The sequence below is a fragment of the Ostrea edulis genome, chromosome 5 (assembly GCF_947568905.1).
Source record: "Ostrea edulis chromosome 5, xbOstEdul1.1, whole genome shotgun sequence".
NCBI lineage: Eukaryota > Metazoa > Mollusca > Bivalvia > Ostreida > Ostreidae > Ostrea > Ostrea edulis.
This window is the reverse complement of record NC_079168.1, coordinates 50,063,387-50,087,386: the sequence shown is the minus strand read 5'-3', so window position 1 is coordinate 50,087,386 and position 24,000 is coordinate 50,063,387. Positions and strand designations below refer to the sequence as shown.

The 24,000-nt window shown below is 36.1% G+C and overlaps 1 protein-coding gene across 1 annotated transcript in view; it reads right to left on the bottom strand.

The window, feature by feature from the left end:
- Positions 1-4,315: 4,315 nt before the first annotated feature.
- The window catches only part of LOC125649118 (protein flp-like), a 27,982-nt gene continuing 8,297 nt past the window's right edge, over positions 4,316-24,000 (bottom strand). The window contains exons 2-6 of the mRNA XM_048876353.2: positions 15,700-15,880; positions 9,698-9,874; positions 8,567-8,833; positions 6,328-6,584; positions 4,316-6,173 (exon numbers count right to left, since the gene is read on the bottom strand). Coding sequence (XP_048732310.2) covers positions 5,500-6,173; positions 6,328-6,584; positions 8,567-8,833; positions 9,698-9,874; positions 15,700-15,880 — 1,556 coding nt within the window. The 3' untranslated portion in view covers positions 4,316-5,499. The remainder of the gene's footprint in view (positions 6,174-6,327; positions 6,585-8,566; positions 8,834-9,697; positions 9,875-15,699; positions 15,881-24,000) is intronic.

The window sequence follows — 24,000 nt, the reverse complement described above, 5'->3', positions numbered from 1 at the left end:
CAGTGTAAGCTTAATTTTACGTCATCCTGTTATGTACTACTTGCACTCAATTGACACCTGTGACCTAGATTGTTCTACACTTGGATGTTTACTTCTGGTTGTGTACTGCTTGCAGTCGATTGACACCTGTGACCTAGATTGTTCTAGAGCTCATGTTACTTTTAGTAGAAAGATGACCTAATTATTGCATCATTGTCTTTCAAGATTATACTAGAAAATTCATTCTTATTATAAATACACTGGAAATCTTATGATAAAAAAGCCCTGATTAGACACTTTCTATGCATTTTGGATTTTTATTATATTGGGAACTAGAAGTGTGGAATTTACGATTTTGTGTGTGTATATTCAGTTCAGCAGGGATTTTTCATATTTATTGTTCAACTACCTGCTGATGTATGAACGGTAATTCTGACCCATAACAGAATTGGGGGGGGGGGGGGGGGGGGGGCTCGTCCGGGATCAGAAACAAAATAGGCAAGGCCCTATATCGCATTTTTCAAGATTTCAATATCATTTATTCTTAATAAATGAATTTCATAGACAGCAGTATTTACCATGTTTTCGGTCACAGATTTTCTTGACTCGCCGAATTTCAAGTGTTCGATGCCTTAAATAAATAAGTTGAAAAAATTAGCTGTACATTTCGGGTTAGAGATTAAATTCGCAATGCGTAAACAAGATATTAGAGTTATAGTCGCTAAAAAATTTGTAGAAGAAAATATTTTTGAGTCATGATTTTCCGAAACAAACAGTTGAAACAGCAAACCTGGCGGAATTTGAATTAGAAAAATTAAGAACAGAAAGAAAAATGCTGATTGAGAAAATGTAACTAGAAAATGAAAGAGTGAAAAGATAAAAAGAAAGACAATTTGGGCGAGAAAAACTGCAAGTAGAGACTGACAGAGCAGAGAGAGAAAGACAATTTGAATTAGATAAATTAAAATTTCAACAAAAATCTGAAATTGTACCTGTTAGAAATGAATTCGTAGCAGCTAAAAATATCAGGTTAATTTTGAAATTTCAAGATAAATCAGTTGATAAATATTTTCCTCAATTTGAAAAAGTTGCAGAAAATTTGAAATGACAACGGCATGTTTGGTCCACGTTGTTACAAAGTGTTTTGATTGGCAAAGCGGCCGATGTTTACTCGGCGCTGGCCATAGCTGTGAGTTCAGATGATGACAAGGACAAGGCCGCGATCTTAAAGGCTTATGAATTATTACCCAAAGCGTACAGAAAAAAATCAGAAAATACAGATAATTTAAAAATCAAACATATGTTGAATTTGTTAGAGAAAAAGATTTATTTGATCAATGGTTGAAATCTTATATAATTAATAAAAATTTCAGTAACTTTCGTTAACTCATCTTAGTAGAGGAGTTAAAGGAGTGTGTTCATCAACATTTGAGAACACATATAGAAGATAAAAAAAAAAACTCTTGAGGAAGCCGCAGTTATTTCAGATACTTATACACTCTCTCATTAGAAGAAATTTGTAGCGAAACTCAAGCTAGTAGTTAATCAAAAAATGTAGATTCAGTTAAAAAGAGTGCTTCAGAGTTCAATCTAGCTCCCAGTCACCATTTCACAGTGGTTCTACGTCCAGTCCAAGGTCAGGACGTTCTGAAGGTTCCTCTGGTGTAGGATTACTTCATACACTTGTACTTATTGTAAGAGAAAAAGGTCATCTGATTAGTGAATGCTTTAAGCTTAAGAGAAAAAATGACTTTGACAAACCAAAGCTACATGTTTGTACAGCATTTTGAAATGATAAGAAAGCCTTTGTTTCGTTTTGTTCTGACACTCCTGATGTTCAAGGTTCAAAGCCCAGTTCTGTTAATTCTATGGAGGATTATAAGCCCTTTTTGTCTCAGGGATATGTTTCACTCAATGACTGAGAGATACTGATGTTGCGCAGACTTTGTTGTAAGAGAATGGTTGCCTTTGTCTGAGCAGATCTACTGGTGGGTCAGTTATATTACAGGGTGTTGAGCTAGGCATAATTGATATTCCCTTACATAGAATTCATCTGAAATCAGATTTAATTACTGGACCAGTTATCGTAGGTGCTCGACCTCCTCTTCCTTGTTGCTAGGCAACGATCTAGGTGGTGGCAGAGTTACACCAGATCCCATAGTTTGTGAGAAAATCACTTCCAATATCGCGACCGAGGATGAAGACGACGACTCCAGCCTGTGTTGTTACCAGATCGATGACCAGGAGAAAAGAAGTTGAGGCTGACCATGTTCCATCCCTCAACACGGCTGGTTTATCTCATGAAATTGACCTCAGTGACTTTCCTTGCTGACCTTGATGGCAATTCAAATGAAAACAGACAGCCATATAACAGTGAGTCTCCATTGAAAACCAGTGACGATGATGGTCTCAATATACAGTTAGACCAGGGCAAGGACACCCTCAGTAGAGAGCAGCTATTGTCCCAGCAAAATAAGGACTCTAATATTATCCAACTGAGCAAGAGGGCACTTCCACCAGAAGAGGCTGCCAAAATTGGAGAGTGTTTCTACACCGACGAAGGGGTCCTTATGCGAAAATGGCGACCACCTGATGCCCAACCAGATGAAGTATGGATGGTTGTTTACCAGATAGGGGTCCCAGTGAAATATCGTAGGGACATTATGCGTTTAGCTCACGATGCACCCATGGCAGGTCATTTAGGAGTGAATAAGACTTGTAACAGGATTTTGAGTCATTTTATTGACCTGAGTTAATAAAGGATATTTCTGAATTTAACATATTTTGTCATGTTTGCTAGATGGTAGGTAAACCTAATAAGAAAATTCTATCTGCCCTTCTACAACCCATTCCAACATTTGAAGAACCATTCAGTCGGGTGTAGGATCCTTGCCAAAAACCAAGTTAGGGAACCAGTATTTACTCACTATCATGTACGTCCACTCGATTCCCTTAAGCTATATCTCTTAGGAATATTAAGGCAAAGATCATAATCAAGGCCCTTACCAAGTTTTTTCCCCCAGCTTTGTGGGTGTGTCTAAGGCTATTTAGTCAGACCAAGGTTTAAATTTCATGTCAGGGTTGTTTCAAAAGGTCATGCATGAGTTAGGTGTTAGACAGTATAAGTCTACTGTGTATCATGCCGAGTCTCATGGGGCACTTGGATGTTTCTATCAAACCCTTAAAACTATGATGAAGACATGTATATCATATGTATTTATCAGTATGAAAAAGACTAGGATGAAAGGGTTCACCTTTTTTTACTTGCTGCACGGGAAGCAATTCAGGAGTCTTTAGGATTCAGTCCCTTTGAATTAGTTTTGGACATTTAGTTAGAGGTCCTTTGAAATTACTAAAAGAAAAATGGCTAACTGAAACTAGTGCTCTTAATCTATAGGACTATGTATCTAATTTCAAAGAGAGACTTCATAATGCTTATAAATTAGCATAAGAAAATTTCAAGAGTTCTCAAACCAAAATAAAAGTTTGGTACGACAAAAATGCTAGTAACAGAGGTTTTAAACCGGTGATAAGGTTCTTGTGTTTTTGCATGTTCCTGGTCATCCTTTGCGGGCCAGATATATATATATTATTACTACAGTAACTTGATCCGAAGAGTCGGATCATGTCGAGTTGACAGGCGCGGATCATCAGATCACACGAGACGCGAAGCGTCGAGTTTGATCTGATGATCCGCGCCTGTCAACGAGACGTGATCCAACTCTTCGGATCAAGTTACTGTAGTAATGATAAATTTATTATATACCCCCTTGTGCATTTTAAATCCACATTTATAAGATAATAAATGTAATCCAAATGATCAAAAACACAGACATACCATGAAATTATGTTTTGTATACGCAGGTTCGTTTGTGACGCGGTCAACATTTTCCACAAATAACGTTGCGTTGTTGCATTGTGACGTCATTGTGACGGCATCAGTTTCAGAGGATACTGATACGGAATCAGAAAACCACAGTGTGGTGATCCGGAAAACCGGATCACATGCTGTGAAATCCACAGTATCAAAGAACGATACATTGATGGGTATATAATAAAAGACAGGATATGATAAAACAATTAAGTAAGAAATAAGGTATCATTTTGAAATATCTATCGGGATATAAATACGGGTTGGTCACGTGATTCAGAATTCCAAATTTGATCACGTACCAACCCGTATTTATATCCAGATATATATTCTAAAATGATTACCTTATTACTTATATTTACATTTTTGATCGATAACCATTGCTGAATTGTGTTAACAACACATTTCCATACATTTCACATTGTTGACCTACATAACGCAATGAAAACACATAAGAAAGTTCCATCAAATGAAGAACTGTTTTAATTATTAAGACACTAAAAAGCAAGTATATCAATAAAGACATATATATATATTAAATCGGGAGTATATAATTAAGAACTCTTCCTTATGTCTAAATTGATAATGTTGGAAAAGCTGATAAAATGTACCGCGAAAGGGCGCAACGTTACAGTTGTGATGCCCCCTTTCACTTTTGAAAGTTGAAGACGCAATAGTTGAAGATGGATTTTGAATGATATTCTGTGGACATTACGGAGTTAACAGAAGACTGGGGTGGAGGAACATGAAGAACAGTCGTCAGGTGTAGGCAAATCATTTATAGACAGGGCAGATGACGCAGATGAATCTCCTGAAAGAACTGACATCGCAGAGAATGTGGAAGTGTACGAAGGTAAGGTACGGTTTTGATTTGAATTTGTAATTGTTGACAAACGTGAGCTCACTGAACGCTTCTGTTGACTCGATAAATTTCTGTTATAGGTTTTGAACGACGCCTCGCTCCGATGCCCCGACATATAAATATGGTTTGGCGTGCAGGGGAACTGACATCACTCATCGCTGCTGTAGGTCTTAATGCACTTCGACGACTTACAAATATCGGCTATAAATACTGTGAATGACCTTTCTGCTAAAAGTCAAATGTCATCGTCTAGCAGAAGGTGTAATTCCGCATCACTCATATCAAAGTTGCCAAACTAAGCCATTGTTTACGCAAGAGTGACCAGGGGTCAGTGTAGAAGACGAAATTTGAAACATATAAGGACAATGCAATAAGCGGAAGCACTGGCTAGATGTGTATTGCCTTAGTAAAAATAGTACCGGTAACCTACTTTTAACAAATGTTCATACGCACAGCCGTGACCTCTGTTGACCCCGTATATGTATTCATACACTGATACATACGTACTGCTGTTGTTTTACGTCCCATTCGATAATTTGTACTCATATAGCGACGTCTTCAGCTTTAGAATTGAAATGCAGAAATAAAGAAAGTAAAGAAAATAAAGCAAATTATGATGGCCTATTAAAGAAAACAAAGTTTGGGAGATATCTGCGGAAAAAAATAGGTCCAAACATTCATTAGCTTACGAGAAAGGGAAAACCAAGCTCTCTCGTAGATCGCTAAAACATGTCTATCGAACTCGACCGCTGTTACAAAAGAAATAATACATTTTCATAGGGGTTATTCATGATAGGTGGACGAGCAGCAGAAGTATGAACATTGACAATATCAAAAGTGATATATCGCATATCATAAACGTTGAAGAGGATGTCGGGCCATACTCCCCGAGAAAGCTTACACCTCGATGAAAATCATATTCACCGGCACATTTTAAATGGAGCTTTTGGAACAATCCATTTGATTGCTCAGCAAAGTAGGCTTCACAACTTTGACCAAAAATTAAGGATAACCTACCAGCAAAGTCCATATGAAAAGTCGAATTTTCAGAAAACACGAGAGCCAAGTTTCCTTCCCCGATGGAATTCATCCTAAACGAAAGGTTTCGATTGGCTAAATCATTACTAATGGCGATATCGCCATAAATGGCATGTCCGTATTTCCCTACGCATGGCGTGAAGTCGTATAATTCATCTGTGGAAATTTCGGTCACTGTTTCGTTCTTTATTTGCTTTTCTTCCCAAGGTTCGGGAAAAGAACAAACCGTGGAGAGGTTTAACCATTGCTCCTCTTGTAGGAGGATGTCAGACAATACATAGGATAATGGCTCTAAATCTGTTCTAAATTTAACTGGCCAAGGACCATTTGCCATCATGAAGAAACCACTTTTCGCTTGGGGGTAAAGGGATGCAATTGTTGAGTATGCATGGAGGGAGCCTGTGTGGAAAACGGATCTTTGCCCTATAAACGAAATTCATGGGAAATATTTTAACCAAAGTACATGTACATGTAGCACATTGTATACCAAAAACATATTGAATAAAGCCATCGTATGAGTATATTATATAAAACTGAGATTTGTTAATAAATTTAACATCAACTGGAAAAAGTTTACCTCTATAGTTTCGTCCAAACCAAGCATAACCATACCACGACACTATTGAATGCACCGGATATGGTTTTTCCAAAGTGTAGCGATCCATTAGTTTTCGAGGTAGTGATATAGAAGGTTCAAACATGTCTTCAAAAACATCCTTGTCAATGAGATTTAGACCATTTTCAGAGGTACCATTTCCCAACAAAAATATCAACCATTTTGACAGGTCTCTTGAGGAGGAGCAGAGGCCTCCCGCAGGTGAATAATGATGTAATCTACAGAACAGAATATGAATACCAAATTCTATATAAATATAGAAAATAAATTAGATTCTTAATGGTTCTTTAAAGAAAGTAAGGGTTTGGAGATTTCATTCGTATGAAAAAATAACTTTATTTGTTAAAGGAGTAGCAATAGAATTTAATGTATTTTATTTCCCCAATTCTCAGACGTAACTACGCGGTCATTACAATACCCTCATAAAAGCAAGAAAGGATTCTTACATTGTTCGCCATATGTTAACTTAACAGACATATAACAGATATATATTGCACAATTGTAGATGTCCAATTAAAAACTGCTATGCGTAAATTAAGTTTTTAATTTCAACTGCATAAAACAACTGGATTCCTTAGAACATTAATAAATGCAACTAAACTGGAATGTTATTACACTGGCCCTAGTCAATTATTTCATGTGGACTAATAGGCTATGGGAGTCGTTTCAAAATTTTTGTATTGATTTTAGCCGCTATAAAGAAAAAACCCAGGTTGGATTCATTGCATGAAAGGGGCCCACTGACCTTATCGGTCATTTGAGTATTAGTTACAAGTATCACTACCCCCAAAGGTAATTATGAAATATAGAAAATGTTTCCTATTCTGCATATCTATGCTAAATTATAATACATTTTGTATTCAGCAACAGTATAAAGCACTTAAATGCCCCTGAACGTGCCTTTACTGATAAAAGACTTTGCGTGATATGATTTATGTAACATTAATACAGTATGACTAATTTAGAGTTAAAACACTGGGGTTGCGAAATTCACAATTTTGGTAACCCTTTTCTGCTATTCCTAAATATGCATTTAGTTTTATATCGTACCAGCAAATCTAAAGAAGTCTTTCAAATGATACGAGGGCCCTCGTACAGTCAATAATTACTATAATCATTTTGGCCCCACCCTGGAACCAAAACTCTTATCCCTTGGGGTAATGAAATTTACAATTTTAGTAAAGGACTATCTACTCCTTCTAAATATCTACTTAGTTTCAATTTCAAATAAGTAGCATTAAAGAAGATATTTAAATGGTTTACACATATACCTATAAATACAAAGTTTGGCCCTGCCCCGGAGTCAGAACCTCGAGGGACAAGGCCAAACTTGGTATTTACAAAGTTTGGCCCTGCCCCGGAGTCAGAACCTTTAATCCCGTGGGGATCCGGGTTAGAATAAATCCCCAGTACCCTTTGCTTGTCGTAAGAGGCGACTAAATGAGGCGATCCTTCGGATGAAACTACAAAAACCGAGGCCCTAAGTTACAGCAGGTGTGACACGATAGAGATCCCTCCCTGCTCAATGGCCATAATTATGCGCCGAGCATAGGCCTAAATTTTGCAGCCCTTCACCGGCAGTGGTGACGTCTCCATTTTAGTGAAATATTCTCGAGCAATATTCAATCAATCAGAACCTCTACCCCTTGGATCATGACAGTTACAATTTTGGTAGAGGGTTTCCTGCTCTACATCACTATGCATTTAGTTTTTCTTACAAATGTGCGGTTGTAGAGTATATTTTTGACAATTGTCAATTTTTTAAAACAGTTTTTGTCCCGCCTCCTAAGGCCCCGGGGGTGCAAGAGTTCTGCAATGTACAATTTATGTCCCTAAGAGGATTCATACCAAATTTGAAATGAATTGGAATGGTAGTTATCAAGAAGTTAAAAATGTCCAATTGTTAACGCAAGACAGACGACGACCAATTACAGTAGGTTACCTGAGTTTACACGTGACCTAAACATCTATAAACATTTTTCTCTTAAAGTGACATAGTTGGATACATGTATATCTTTTAAAAAGTTTTTGGCGGTGTCATTACATGGGCTTTTGACAAAAATATATCACTGAATTCACTCGCCTTCAAAATACGACGTTTTTCTTCGGAATAGGCTTGTAAAGTGATTCCGACTGCCAAACAATTATGTTAGATATCAGATATGAACAGTAATACATGTATAAAATAATGTGAACAAACCTATACAAGAGAAAGTCATCATCCGTGAAATTTAATGTTCCATTAATTAGAAAGTAGGGAAATGCAAAATGTTCATTCCTCGAAGACACATCATCCAAGAAGTAAGATCCATTCATGCCCAGTGGATCCCATATTTTCTCTTTGATTAATGTCTCAAATGATTTACCACCAAGTACTTCTGCAACATGACCTGCTATCATGTACATAAAATTGTTGTAGCTCATCTCGTCTCGAAAATCCATCGTCTGTGGTAAATATTTCAAACGACTGGAATATGAAAATAATTGAATAAACGTATATAATATATATATATATATATATATATATATATATATATATATATATATATATATGAAGTTTTAGATCACGACCAAGAATACTTCTATCTTGAAATAAATGTTTGGATGACACTTGTTAGGTCTCCAGTAAAACACCCTTAGTCAAATAGTAATAACGAAATTAGATTATACACGAGGCTCACAGACTTAATTAGTCACCTGAGTATTAGTTTAAAGTATCACTAGCCCTAAAGCTAAAGTAAAGGCTATGGAATCTACAATTATTTTCCTGTCCTGCATATCTAAGCTAAATTCTAATATTTATTAGCAGTATCAAACAAGATGTGATATTAAAACACAAATGTCCTCAATGGTGTCCATACTGATGAAAGACTTTGCATAATACATGTGTATGTTATATTAACACTACATGACTATTCTGAACCCGCCCTAGAGTCAGAACCCCATGGTTCCAAAATTCACAATTTCGGTAAATTTCTTCTGTTTTTACTAAATATGCATTTAGTTTTTTTTATACAGTATCACCAAATTAAAGAAGTACTAGGTTTAGCCTTGCCCCGGAGTCATAACCCGAGGAGTCGGAATTGTAGTTATCATGAATAAGGTGACCTAAATACCTCCATTGTAAACCATTTGTTTATGTTGTTTTTCGCAAACATCGGTAATTCGGTAATTCGTGAATAAAGTCACAGAATTATTTGTTTAGCATAATATTTTTTTTTACAACTTACAAATAATGATTTGGAGACAGATTTATTTCCAGTTTTTACTACAAATATCAGAAGACAAGCGTTGTAGATTTCAACAGGTCAAGACTACACATCTCTTTTACCTGACAAAGGCGGTCCTGGTGATATTTTCTAACACTGTAAGGAGGGACAGGTCCGGGTTCTGTAATCCTGTGCGATGAGTTAGAATGTCCTTAATCGTCATTTCAGAAGTAACGACGTCTGTACTCATGTGAAAGTCTGATCCCAATATGTCTGCTACTTTAGAATCCCACCCTAGCCTTTAAACCGGTAGAAATGAAGCAAGATTTTAAAAGTAATTACATGGAATGAAATATATTTGATTGATATCTGAAAAGAATCGAACTAGCAATCATAGAGAGAGTGAACAAATCGTACACAAAGTTAAACGGGAGATTCATGGGCTTTAACAATCCCTGTGTATGACGCAGCAAAGAACTTCATTGAGTGCTGTATCATCTTTTCAACTCCGAAAACCGGTTGTCCTCTGGTTTTCGGTTTTTGTTGTTTTTTTGTTTTGTTTTTTGTTTTCTTTTCTTTTGGTGATAGATTTTGTGGTCAAAACTGTTGCTTGATTTTTTTTAATGATATTTCTTCATTACAATTGATTGTTATATTGTTTAACGTCCCTCTTGAGAATCTTTCACTCATGTAGAGACGTCACCACTGCCGTTGAAGGGCTGCAAAATTTAGGCCTATCCTCGTTCCACCCGTACTGTAACACCTCCGTTTTTGCGGTCTCATCCGAAGGACCGCCCTATTTAGTCGCCTCTTACGACAAGCAAGGTGCACTGGGGACCTATTCTAACCCGGACCATTACAAAGTTCTGGTCTCCAACAAAGATTTTGCCAATGTCCATGACAGTGGTCAAATGACATTGGGTCAAGACCATGAGTAACCTTTTTGCAAAGTCTGAACGTTCCACATCTGTATATTACAAAGTTATATCTATTGATCAGTGACGTTGACTGCGCTTGGTCCAAAACCATATCAAGAAATGAAAATATTCGATAATTTACCACATTCGAAGAGTGGACATGGATGTTTACAGGCGGATGGCCTTCAAAAGTGCAAACATATTTTTATCGTCCGTTATAAAAAATAAATACCATTTTTGAAAATACAAGGGCGAGTCAATAAGTAACCAGCCTAACTTATTTCCAGTTGAGATCCATGCACCTCTTCTTTTTCGATGTAATTGCCCTCTAGATAGTGTGATGCACTTAGACCAATGGTGTTAAAGTGCCATCAGCCCAGAACGGGAAAAGTCAGGGTCCTTTCCATTGACCCACTCCTCAACAGCCGTCACAACTTCTTCGTAAGACCGGACATGACGTCCACGAATATCCTTTTTTAATTTTGGGAATAGGAAGAAGTCGCTAGGAGCTAGGTCAGGCGAATAGGCAGAATGTGGTATTAATCCATACCTGTTCGCTCTACAGCATTCATTGCAAGTGTGGACTCTCGCATTGTCCTGTTGCAACAAAACACCTTTAGAGAGTTTACCTACAGTCACCAGACGCAAAATAAAATCATCTTTTGACCTAAAACGCTTCAACAAGGCGCTGCATACTGATGCTCTGGTTATCATTTGCTCATCGTTAAGAGATTTGAGGACCCAACGGGCTGTTAGCTTGCGCATTCCTAAACAATCATGTAAAATTGTTGAAACGCTACCATGTGAAATGCCTGATGCATACGCTATTTCTTCCACCTGAATTCGCCTATCAGAGTATACCAGATCCCAAACTTTCTTACACATTTCTTCGTTCGTGGTATCCAATGGGCGTCCAGACCTGGCTTCATCTTCTAAAGACGTTCTACCACGTTTGAATTCCCCTACCTAGAATTTAACCTGAGCATAAGCTGGTGCAGAAGACCTGTAAACATCGACTAACTCGCCGTGTATTTCCTTGCCTGTTTTACATTTAAATACAAGTACCGAATTATAGCACGGTACTCAACTTTAGATGAAAAGCATGCCTTTGCATCACTAGCAATGTTTGACATTCAATATCTTATTAAAGAATGACTCGATAAGCGTGCAATTTTGTACCCAGGTATAAAACATGTATTGAAACAAGGCATGAAAATCGTGACCGTCTCGGTCAATCGGAAATGTTACAGCCAATCGGCTGGTTACTTATTGACTCGCCCTCGTACATGAGAATATGATCTGCGACGCTTGACAGTGGCATACATCATGACCACGCGTAATCTGCGGTTGTTATCGGACGTTCGGCTCAAAGTGGTTTTTAACTGCAAGATTATTGCTCAAAATAATTGTAATTGACGTTCTATTAGGGCATGGCGACCGGTTTGCGTTGAACCGTAAATATTAAAATTCAAGAACAATGCGCTGATGTATTCTATATTGTCGATGTAGAAGAATAGGACGTGTACAAGTGTAGAATTCACCAATTTTGTTAGGCATTTTGGTCACAAGTTGTATGGTAATGCAACCCCACATTTTCTGCAGTTTATCAACCATTACTTACTGTCAACAACATAACATATGGTCAGTGTACGTTGAAACAAGTTTTGTCATTCTACAAGCAATAGTTTTAATTTATTCCATTATTGGAGATCCGGTTGATTGTTTTGTTTAGTATAGCAAACTCCAGTTTTGGTTATCGGTAATTAGGTTGATGTTAACGTAGAGGATAGTAAGAGTCACATGAATTACCCAGCCATTTAATGAGTTGTATATGAAATAAAATAAGATGGAAAAGAATTCTCTTCTAAAAATAGGGCACCGATAAATCGGTACATGATACCCCCGCATACATTATTGACCCAGGAATTTGAAAAAGTAAGAAAGGATTATCTACAAAAGGATTTCGTGGCAGTTGCAATAACAATGTATTTTGCATCAAACAAATCTAAGTCTAAGGGCTGTAATAGCGGGGCAGCATTCCCCTTGTAATATGCACATCTACACATTGTGATATTCCTTTGTACTATGTTTCATCAAAATCCCCAAAGGGTTTAGGAGGAGTTGCGAAGACAAAATATTTTGAATTGAATTTAAGAAAACCCAAGTCCAAGAGCAGTAACTCTTTTAAAAACATTGGACAGCATTCCCCTTGCAGTATGCACACCTCCACATTGTGATCTTTGCTTGTACCAAAATTCATTAAAATCCCCGAAAGGGTTTAGGAGAAGTTGCGAAGACAAAGTATTTTGAATAGAAAAAATTAAGTCCAAGGGCCACAACTCCTTTAAAATAAAACATCGGACAGCATTCCCCTTGCAATGTGCACAGCTCCACATTGTGATCTTTCTTTGTACTAAGTTTCATAAAATTCTCCCAAAGGATTTCGGAGGAGTTGCGAAGACAAGGCACTTGCATAAAATAAATTTAAGTCCAAGGGCCCTAACTCCTTCAATAATAGTTGTGCAGCATTCCCCTTGTAATATGCACATCTCCACATTGTGATCTTTCTTTGTACCAAGATTCATCAAAATCCCCTAAAGGGTTAGGAGGAGTTGCGAAAACAAAGTTAAAGGGACAGACAGACGGACGACAGCGGTATAACATATTACGTCCGCATGTCTGATCTCTTCATCGGACTTTGCTTCTTTTCTATATATGTTACACTATACCTAGATTAAAAATGACTTTTAGATACAAAAATATGCGGAGTTCTGCATCCTTTTATCTTATAAAAGAGATATATAATATTCTGCTTATAGTGACAAACATAACAGGCTTAAATAGCAATTTTATTCAAATAAGAGTGAATAGATGGGTTCAGGTACGTATATGTGGTGTGAAATTCAAAAAATGCAATGAAATGAGAATTGTGTCGAAAGAGACAAATATCAAACAATCGGGAAAGAACCAGCCGTATAGCTTAATATATCAAATGGCCAGTGAATGAATGACATGCCAAGTGCAAGAAAAAGCCATTGTTTTTGCAAAATTATCGGACTAGATTGAATTTGCACCAAATTACATGTTATGTATGGTCGGAAAGCATGTCCTCAGTTTTATCCCTGGTACATACTCAGTTATTCTCTAATCTTTTATGTATTGTTGTTAAAGCGAGACGACAAAATTATTGAAGAGACATTTGGATCAAAATAGCCCCTTTCAGTAGAATTGCTTTTTACTTGGCCATGATATATTTGTCCCGTACATAAACCGAATAAAATTGCCATGAAAAATGCGATATCCGACTTGCCAAAATTGTGTTGTTGCAGGAAACTCGCATTTCATACGCGATGTATTGTTATAGTCGGATTGAAAACATTCTACCAAATCAAAGAATAATATAAATAATATATATTGTTCACTGGCATTTTCTGTTTTACAATCAGCTTGTGTTTGTGTTTCAATTGCCCCGCTTCGAGTAGCATTTCGACAGCTTTGGGATGTAATGTGGTCAATTCATCGATAATTTCTTCAATATCGGACTTCTCTTCAAAGTTTTCAGCATTTATATTGTCAATAAATTGTTTCTGTTCTCTTTTTGATAACCGATTGTCATTGCATTTAGAATTGTGTCCATTCGTGTCTATCAGATCGTCAGGTGTTGCTTTCGAGGGGGGGTGTTAAACTGTTTTCGCTTAGTTTGTTCTGTTACAAGTAGTCTATTTCTGGACACGAAGACACGCCTTCCCTCCTGAATGACTGGTGGTATTAAGCCTTTGCGGATTTTTGTTTAATATCCGCATTTCCCTGGTTAAATCATTAATGACCAATTGTCTGTATTTAATACCATTATTGGGATGATTATCAGTACACTGCTCTACTATTATTTCGAAATGGCATTTCGAGAAGCTACAGTAGTAATGCGTGAAATCATCCATGATATCTGAAATATAAATATAATGTTTGGATTCGATGACTATAAGGATAAGAATAATTTTAAGATTGATGATTTCACAAAGATGCAATATCATAGATCGTGGACGTTGTCACATTTCTAAATGACCAAGCAACAATCGGAAAATAGTCATGGACCATTTTATAGCGAGGGGCTTGTATTTTTTTAACGTTTTCAAAAATCCACAATTTTAGAAAAAAAATGTTTTTAACTCGATCATTTTATAACTTGATATCAATCCAAGCTCCCTCCTAAAAGAAAATGGTCCATACCTTACAAGTACCTTACTATTTTGTCTGACAGTTAATCACGCATATACAAATTGTCGTCGGAAAAACTATTTAAGTTCCATTAGATCTATCAACTCAGTACCCAGCAGATGAGGATGACGCAACCCAAATACAACAATTATAAGTCTCTATTACTTCGTTCCGGATACTTAACAACACGAGTTTTACGAATTTTCTATCACTAAAACACCAATTTAGTGTCTAGTTAATGCAATAAGGTATTTTAAAACACGATGGAAACCTTATTTCCGATAACATAAATACTAAGAAACCGAAATTTCCGATAACATCTAACTTATTGCTGATAACATGTTTTGTCCCATCTGATATTTTCAACTCTACTGTTCTCTTACTGTAAATTTATTTCGATCAATCATTTCCTAAAGGATTATCTAAGTCTAAAAATGCAAATGAATGTCCCTTCTTGAATAAATACAATTCTTTACTGCTCTACTATCACATTCTTGGTAGAACTTTTTTCCCCGGTACTGTTAGTTAATCTCTTCGTTGGAATTGCTTGATGTGTGCTTTAATCTGTTAAAAGTATGATCAAATCCTATTTAGGATTACAACTACCACTGTGTAAAATGTGTCTTTATCATAAAAACTACGTATGAACATACCCTAAGTTTCCCAAACATACCACATCATTGAGCCGAATGTCCGATAACAACCGAAAAGCCGATTTCGCGTTTTCCCGCGTGGTTACCGCTTCCTGTATAGAATTGGTTACATGTTGAAATTCCCAACCTTTAAAATAAACGTACAATATCAAGATTCATACTCCCAGTTTTCACATAAGAAATGGCTATCACTACAATTTCTGAAGATACCAAAAGCAAAAAATGTTAATACATGTATAGTGAAATATATCTTAGCGATACATGTATTGGTACTCTGGTCATGGCGCCAAGTACTAGATTTCAGTCTTACAATGTATATTTGTACAAGGATTGTATTACCTTTCACCCTTTCTCCTGGATTCTGTAATTAAGATACCAAGAAGTGCTGCTGTAAAAGCTTTCCCTGTGGAGCCTATGTTTGATACCGTGAACTCGTCAAAGCTCACAGGTGGATCCAGTCGAGCTTGGCCATAACCTTTGTACAATACACTCCCATTTCTTACAAGCGAAATCCCTAGTCCTGTCAAAAACCAATGAGAGAGATTTCAGGTGGGTTTTTTTTTTTTTTTGCAAATACATGTACAACGGGAAACAAGGTTTGTTTTTGTACATGAAAGCATTGAAAGTTCACCAGTTTTAACAATACAATACCGATAGTATGAATTGTTTGTTTGTTTGTTTGTTTGTTTGTTTATTTTTCCCTTCATATTGAGACGTCACCAGCTATAGGTGAAATGTAACACATTTTTACCTTCACCAACTATAGGCAAACTGCCACAAAATTTAACCAACTACAGGTTAAAGCTGACATGAATTCATAAATATAGTAGAATTCTCTATGTCCGCCATGTTTCTCTGTTTAAGCACCATATTAGATGAATGTTCTATTGTTATATGTATTAGGGTTTGCATGGTATATAAAGGGACGAGAGTTTCTTCGCTTCACTGTTTACGACTTACTTGTGCAGGTAGCCTCGACAGGTACATGTAACACGTACATCTCTGATATATTTATCAAATTCCTGAATCTCTTTGTATGCATTATGCCCCCACCTCTATTTTGAACACATATGTGCATGTATTATTTATATAATTGTACCCTTGGTAATATTATTTATATGACTATAAAACCATATTTATTTACCTCCTGTACCATTATGAATGGTTCAAGTGAATAAAATAAATGAATATATATATCAAAAGGAGAGGAAATCGCGCTTAAAACACCATGCAGTGCTCAAAATTACAATGAAAATATCTTACAGTAGTAAAGCATTCTAAAAGGTTTGGATATGTGAATCTAAAATGGATTTTCTTTACATGCATGTACATACAATTGCAGTAAACATGTCAACGTCATACCGTGGGAATCTGGGTTAGACTAAAATGGGGAGGTCCTTCGGACGAGACAGCAACATTCGAAGTCCCGTGTCACAGCAGGTGTGGCACGATAAAGAACCCTCCCTGCTCAAAGGCCGTAAGTGCCTAGCATAGGCCTAATTTTGAAGCCCTTAACCGGCAATGGTGACGTCTCTATATGAGTGAAAAATTCTCGAGAGGGACGTTAAGGTGATCGATCCTCATGTGATGTCATAGATTTTTGCCAATTCTTTATTTAATTAAATTTTGCGCATGATAGAATATATCTTTCAGAGGAATTTCATTCACTGATTAAAATGAAAAATTTGGTAAACTATTGATACTGAAAAAGTTTTTGTTTTCCATAGAGAATCAATTAATCATAATTTTAAAAATGTTGTCAAGGGCAATAACTCCTATGCTGGAATTTCCTCCACTGCATGTCTATTATACAATGATTTCCCTAATACCCACTATTACTTTTTACATTTCTATGAATTAACAGTTTTTTTTTAAAACTGTTGACATTTAAAATTTGTCATTTCAACAAGTTTTTATCAATTTTCATTATTCTGTTTGACGCAAATGTGAGTTTTTTTTAAAGTTAATACATACTTCTGTTTTTGTATGTCTGACATCTTTAAAAAGGTGGCAAATACACATTTTCTTTGGTTATTGATTAGATTAAACTATACTGGGTGGAAATTGATACAGTTTTTCCACTTTCAACCATTAATATTGATACGTCACATGAGGATCGATCCACCTTAAGCAATATACAAGCAATCAACATTTTACAAAAACGCAATGAACAAGAGATGTTTGTAAAACACATATGCACCCCATGGTGAAAAATTGAAAAGGGTTATACACACACATCATTTAATTGAGAGTAGTATCATCAATTCAAAATATTGAGCAGACAATATCTTCCTATGTCAAGAATGGATTGACCATGTCACCTAAAAATAGGGGTCATCAACTCCTGAAGATGTACCAATGTACCAAGTTTGATGTCTGTCAAGCAAAGGGTTCTCAAGATATTGAACGTACAGTATATTATCATGTCCAGTTTGACCCTTGACCATGTGATCTGAAAATCAATAGGGGTCGTCTTTTCCTGAAAATGTACCAGTGTACCAAGATTGACGTATGTTAAGCTAAGGGTTCTCAAGATATTGAGCGGACAGTATATTCCTATGTCCAGTTCGACCCTTGACTATATGACCTCAAAATCAATAGATGTCATCGTCTCCTGATGATGTACCAGTGTACCAAGTTTGATGTCTGTCAAGCAAAGGGTTCTTAAGATATTGAGCGGACAGTATATTCCTATGTACAGAGTAGATTGACCCTTGACCTTTAACCTTTTGACCTGAAAAACAATAGGGGTCCTCTTCTTTTCATAACCAACCCACATATGAAATATCATTACGATCAAGTGAATGGTTCTCAAGATATTGAGCGGACAACATGTGGTCTACCGACCGACTGACCAACGCAACCGACTTCTTTGAAGGGGGGCATAAATATATTATCTATTGATGTCGAGCGAATCTCGGAAGGGCCAAAGGCCCGTCCGTGAAGCACGGCTCTAAAGGTAACACGTATGTTTAATAAAAAATGAGAAATCAGCAAAGGAATAGAGATAAACTCTACATACGTTCAATGAAAATTTTCTGATCCATATGGGCGCCGCCATATTGTTTTGTTCATTAGTTGCTTCTACAATTATTCGTGTTTTAATCTTGAATGGCAAAAATACAAGACAGACGTGCAATTTGCAATTCAAACACTCAGTTTATTAACAATAGATGGTTTAATTATTGTTGTTACAGTTTTTAGCCAATCATCAAATAGAAAAATAGTAATACGACAAAATAAATGAACGAGTTCATGAGTTTCTTTAAATAAAAATATACGATATATTTACGCTTACCTTTTTACCACATTGAATTTGTTGGTCAATTTTTGTTTAGTTTTAGCTGTCTTTTGAATATTGCAAACGGGATGTATTGTTGTTTGTAATTGTTTGATTTGAAAGACGAAGAAGTCGAGGCTACATGTGACGTCACAATGCACGGGCGTTATATTCTTATCTAAATTAAGAGGAGGGGAAGGTTTGAAATGATTTTGTTCTCAACTATACTTACAACCTTGAATTTATTTGAAATCCAATTACATACATGTACGTATAATCATGGATATGCACTACGCATTAAAATCAATAATCTAAATTTAGATGTTACTGGGGGTTTAGCGCAAGGGGAATTTCGTTAATAATATATATTTTAAATGAATTATAATTTACCGTACTTAACAGAATTATGATTATTACTTGGGACACGCCAATGACCAATTCATGCTTCACTCGGTCCAACGGTCACACCGTATATATTAGAATGGAACAAGCAAATGTCATATAATTATATCATTCATACTCATTTCAAGCAAAATGCAAATACTACTGTAACTTATGGACATGATATGAATGCTCGCCATGGAAACGCATCGGATGCGGACAGCTACATGTATTTACTTGGGTTTACTCGTAATATCTGTAGCTCATGGGGATCCGGGTTAGAATAGGTCCTCAGTAATCCTGCTTGTCGTAAGAAGCGATTAGATGGGGCGGTCCTTCGGATGAGACCGCGAAAATCGAGGCCCCGTGTCACAGCACGTGTGGCACGATAAAAATCCCTCTCTGCTCAAAGGCCGTAAGCGCGGAGCATAGGCCTAATAGTGCAGTGGCCACGAGGTCAAATTTTAAGATGACCCCAACCTAAGGTAGAACAAAGTACAACCTATTTGATTTGATGCAGAATTTTGTCTAGATTATGAAAATTATGGTTGTAGTTTGATAAAATAGTTTTACTTAGCTTAGATTTGGATTTTCTGTCACAAAGTCACAATTGTTTGGGAACAAAATAGAAAGTACATTTTGTATATTTATGGCCGACTTTATCACAAGGAATAAAAAAAAATTGGTTCTTAACCATGCAGCCTGATCCAGCAGATTGTATCATGCCTTTTATATGCCAATACTGTGCAAGTTTTTTTTATTTTTACACATAAACACTACATGTATATAGTAAGTATGGCCCCGTCTTGGGGTCAGAACCCCTACCCCGGGGAGTTTTACTCAGGTGACCTAAAAACAAATAGATATGGGGGTACAATGATATTTTTGAAAAATCAAATTCCTTGTAAGGCGATTTGACTTGGAACTCGAACAAATCGAATGGATATGGATAGAATATGAATTGCATAATTCAAAAGTTCTTATATATTGTTATGTTTTATCGCGCAGCTAATACTGAGACTGGGAAATGGGACTATATAGCTTTTTCTATTTTGAAAAAGGCTATTAATACTGGTATTACTAATATATCAATTACAGACGATTTTAATAATAATCTACACAACAGTAATTCTAAAATACTCGGAATTATTAAATGTTAAGAGATGAATCAGCTCATTACTGATATTACACACTTTACAGAAAATTTCGATACTTTACTTGACTTACTTGTGAACAATTCGGATCATAACAATGGTGATGTACGTTACAAAAAATTACAGGTTCCAAAAAAAACTTCTAAAAGTATGTATCCTCCTATGATAGTTGCTGAGACTGCCTCCCAGAGATCGACGACAAGGATAAATGGAATCTTTTTAATCAATACTTTTGTTCTCAATCAGTTGTCGATGATTCGAATACTGACTTGCCCTCTTCTATTCACAATAATAATACCATATTTATATAGCACCCTTTTCATACACTATGTACGCTCAGAGGTGCTTTACAAATGTAATGTACATTATTACCCCGGCAGACCTTATATCAATCTAGAACTTTCTCAGCCTCCTAGGAAGCATACAGTGCAAGCTGCCATTACAAGCGCTAGAGTACTAACATTCTAACAATATACTAGTATTTCACTGTCTATAGCCAGGTACCCCTTTTACACTTGGGTGGAGTGAGAAAATTCATGTAAAGTGCCTTTAATGGCGATTCCGACACAATTTCTACAATAAAAAATTCTTCCCAAGATGTAAAGGATGTTCTACAAACACCAATACCAATAACGCAACTGGACCCAACGATATTCACCCAACACTGTTGAAACTGGCTTCAGTTGTAATTGCAGATCCTCTAAGTAGACTTTTCAGTTTGTCACTTTAACAATCAACGGTTCCTGTAGAAAGTAGCTAATGTAATACCAATTTACAAAAAGAAAGGGTCAAACGAACTTGTTAGTTATAATAGACCTACATCTCTATCAAGTGTGGTAGGAAAATCTATGGAACGGTGTGTATTCAAACATATTTATGATATTATTCACGATAAGAATAGATTAACACCGGAACAATCGGGGTTTCGACCAAACGATTCCACAATTAATCAGCTGTTAAGTATAACGAGTGAATTTTACAAAGCTATCGACGAGGGTAAGGAAGTCAGGGTGGTATTTTTTGACATAAGTAAAGCTTTTGAAAAGGTTTAGCACAATGGTCTAATATATAAAATAGAGAGAATAGGCATAACTGGTTCATCGCTTAAATGGTTTTTAAAATGTTATCTATTAAAGAGAGGACAATGTGTTGTAATAAAGGGGGCCAAATCTGACCATTCATATATAAAAGCAGGTGTACTACAGGGAAGTCTACTTGGACCTCTACTTTTTCTTATCTATATTAACGATTAAGTATTAAATATTAATTGTATTATTAAACGTTTTGCGTATGACACATCCTTGTATATTGTTGTTGAAAACGCGGCCATCGCAGCTGTAATTATCAATAGTTATCTTGCCAAAATTAATGAGTGGTCTAAACAATGGTTAGTAAACTTTAATCCTTCAAAAAAACGGAATGCCTAACAATATCTCGCAAAACCAGAAAATCTTTCCATCCTGCATTATTTTTGATAATGTTTATTTAAATGAAATAGATTCCCATAAACACCTGGGAGTAATTATTGCTAATGACTTAGCATGGAAATTTACACGCGAAAGAAATAATATCTAAAGCCTACAGCCGCTTAAGTGTATTACGCGGGCTGTTTATCCTAGATCGTTACACTTTACACAAAAAAGTGGTTTTTTTTCGTAAGACCAATGCTAGAATATGCCAACATAATATGGGATAACCTACCTGACTATATGACAAGAAAAATTGAAAGCATACAACTAGACGCTGCAAGAATAGTCACCGGGGGAAACAGAATAGCAGCCATACATTTATTGTACAAAGAATAGTCACCGGGGGAAACAGAATGGCAGCTATACATTTATTGTACAAAGAATAGTCACCGGGGGAAACAGAATGGCAGCCATACATTTATTGTACAAAGAATAGTCACCGGGGGAAACAGAATGGCAGCTATACATTTATTGTACAAAGAATAGTCACCGGGGGAAACAGAATGGCAGCCATACATTTATTGTACAAAGAAACAGGTTGGGAACTTCTTTCCGTTCGAAGAGAAAACCATCGACTAATTCAAATTTGTAAGATTTTCCATCAATCAACGCCTGGATATCTACATAAAACTATTTACTCAAATTCATCATTCTCAAACAGCTACAATACTAGACAAACAATTTCTTTTCAAGAAATCAAACCAAGAACTATGCATTACTACAATTCTTGACATGATCAGCGTCATGGCCGCGGTCGTTATATTTAGCTCTCGGGTATATCTGTTTAACCCTTTATACTCTAAATATAGGGGGAGGGTTCTTCTGAATGATGCTAATTCTTAATTTAGAATGCATCAAAGCATATACTTTTGAAACAGAATTGTCCCCGCGCATTTGAATATCGACAAAGAAGAGGATTGAGGCGATCGGTAAGCGTTTCTTTTAATGAAATATTACGGCGGGACTGTCAATATTGTATTTTCCCTCAACTTCAATGCCCCATTAAACCTTTTTGTCGTCAAATTTGCCAAAAATCCCTGACAATATTGTGCTTTTGAAAGAAAAAAATGAGCAAGGATGACAGCCTCTTTTTTAATCCAAATTGGCAGCACCCTTTCCCCAAGTGTTTTCACATTGCTATTTGTTTCTCGGGGAAACTGTCATTGATTAAACTGACTTGTATAAAGTGATTTGAGAAAACAATCGTTTCCTAACCTATTAAAATTATGTATACAAAATGTTGTTATGTGTACTCAGAGGAAATTCGAATCTTGCATTAAGTACATGTAAGGTCTATACGCAATGGGAGATTCGAATTTCTATAGTATGGATCTCCCTATTCATGTTTAATCCCCTCTCAATCTAGTACTCAGTTTATATTGAATTTTGATAACAAGAAATACTTTAGTTTGTCAATGTTGAAGAACTTGGTAATTCGGTTTTTTTTTTTTATTTCATGACTTTTGCCAGAAAAAAGCTAATAGTATAGAACTAACAGGCAGCCAAGTAGCTCTATACGTTGAAGGCATTAATAACATGGGTGATAATGTTTGTCAATAGGTATTTCATCGAGAATTAGGGAAAATTTTCAAGAATAACATTACTGTTAAGCGAATAGTTAACAACAGAATACAAAAAATTACCCTGACTTTTTAAATGAATTGATGACCACATTTCATGAACTTGCCAAAGAACTGAATAATTCACGAGAAGATCAATATTCCACGTGCCCCTGTGTATTTGAAAGTGAAATACAAGAATACTATCATGAAGTATATGAGTTCGTTGCAACATTTATTGAAAATGTGATTAAGGAGACAATACCGTACAGAAAGGACATTGGTTTCTTAGAAATACCACCGCCAGTTTTCAAATTACGCAAAATGTTCAGAGAGAAATGGAAATTTTAGACTGTCACAGATAATAGTGATGATGAGTGTTAGATATGCATGTATCTCAAATCCACTGGCAATAGAAATCTTCGTAAATTTGAAACTTTTGTCAAATGTAAAATATTGTGGCATCCTTCTCTTAATATACATGTATTGATGAAAACTAATCTATTAATTTTCAAGCCATTGTTAGGAAAATTAGAATAATGAATGTTAACGGCAAGCTAACGACTCAACTTTATGACAAACGGAATTATTCCAGCTTCTCCATCGTCAACTCCCCATACTGTATCTATGACGTAGCAATATTCCATTATCACCTGTGTATAGTGTCTATGTCTCTCAACTGATTCGACGTGACGTAAAACAATCAATCAACTGATTCGATATGTAAGAACTTGTTCTGCGTATGATCACTTTTTAAATCAAGGCAGGCTACTGACAAATAAATTGATGATACGGGG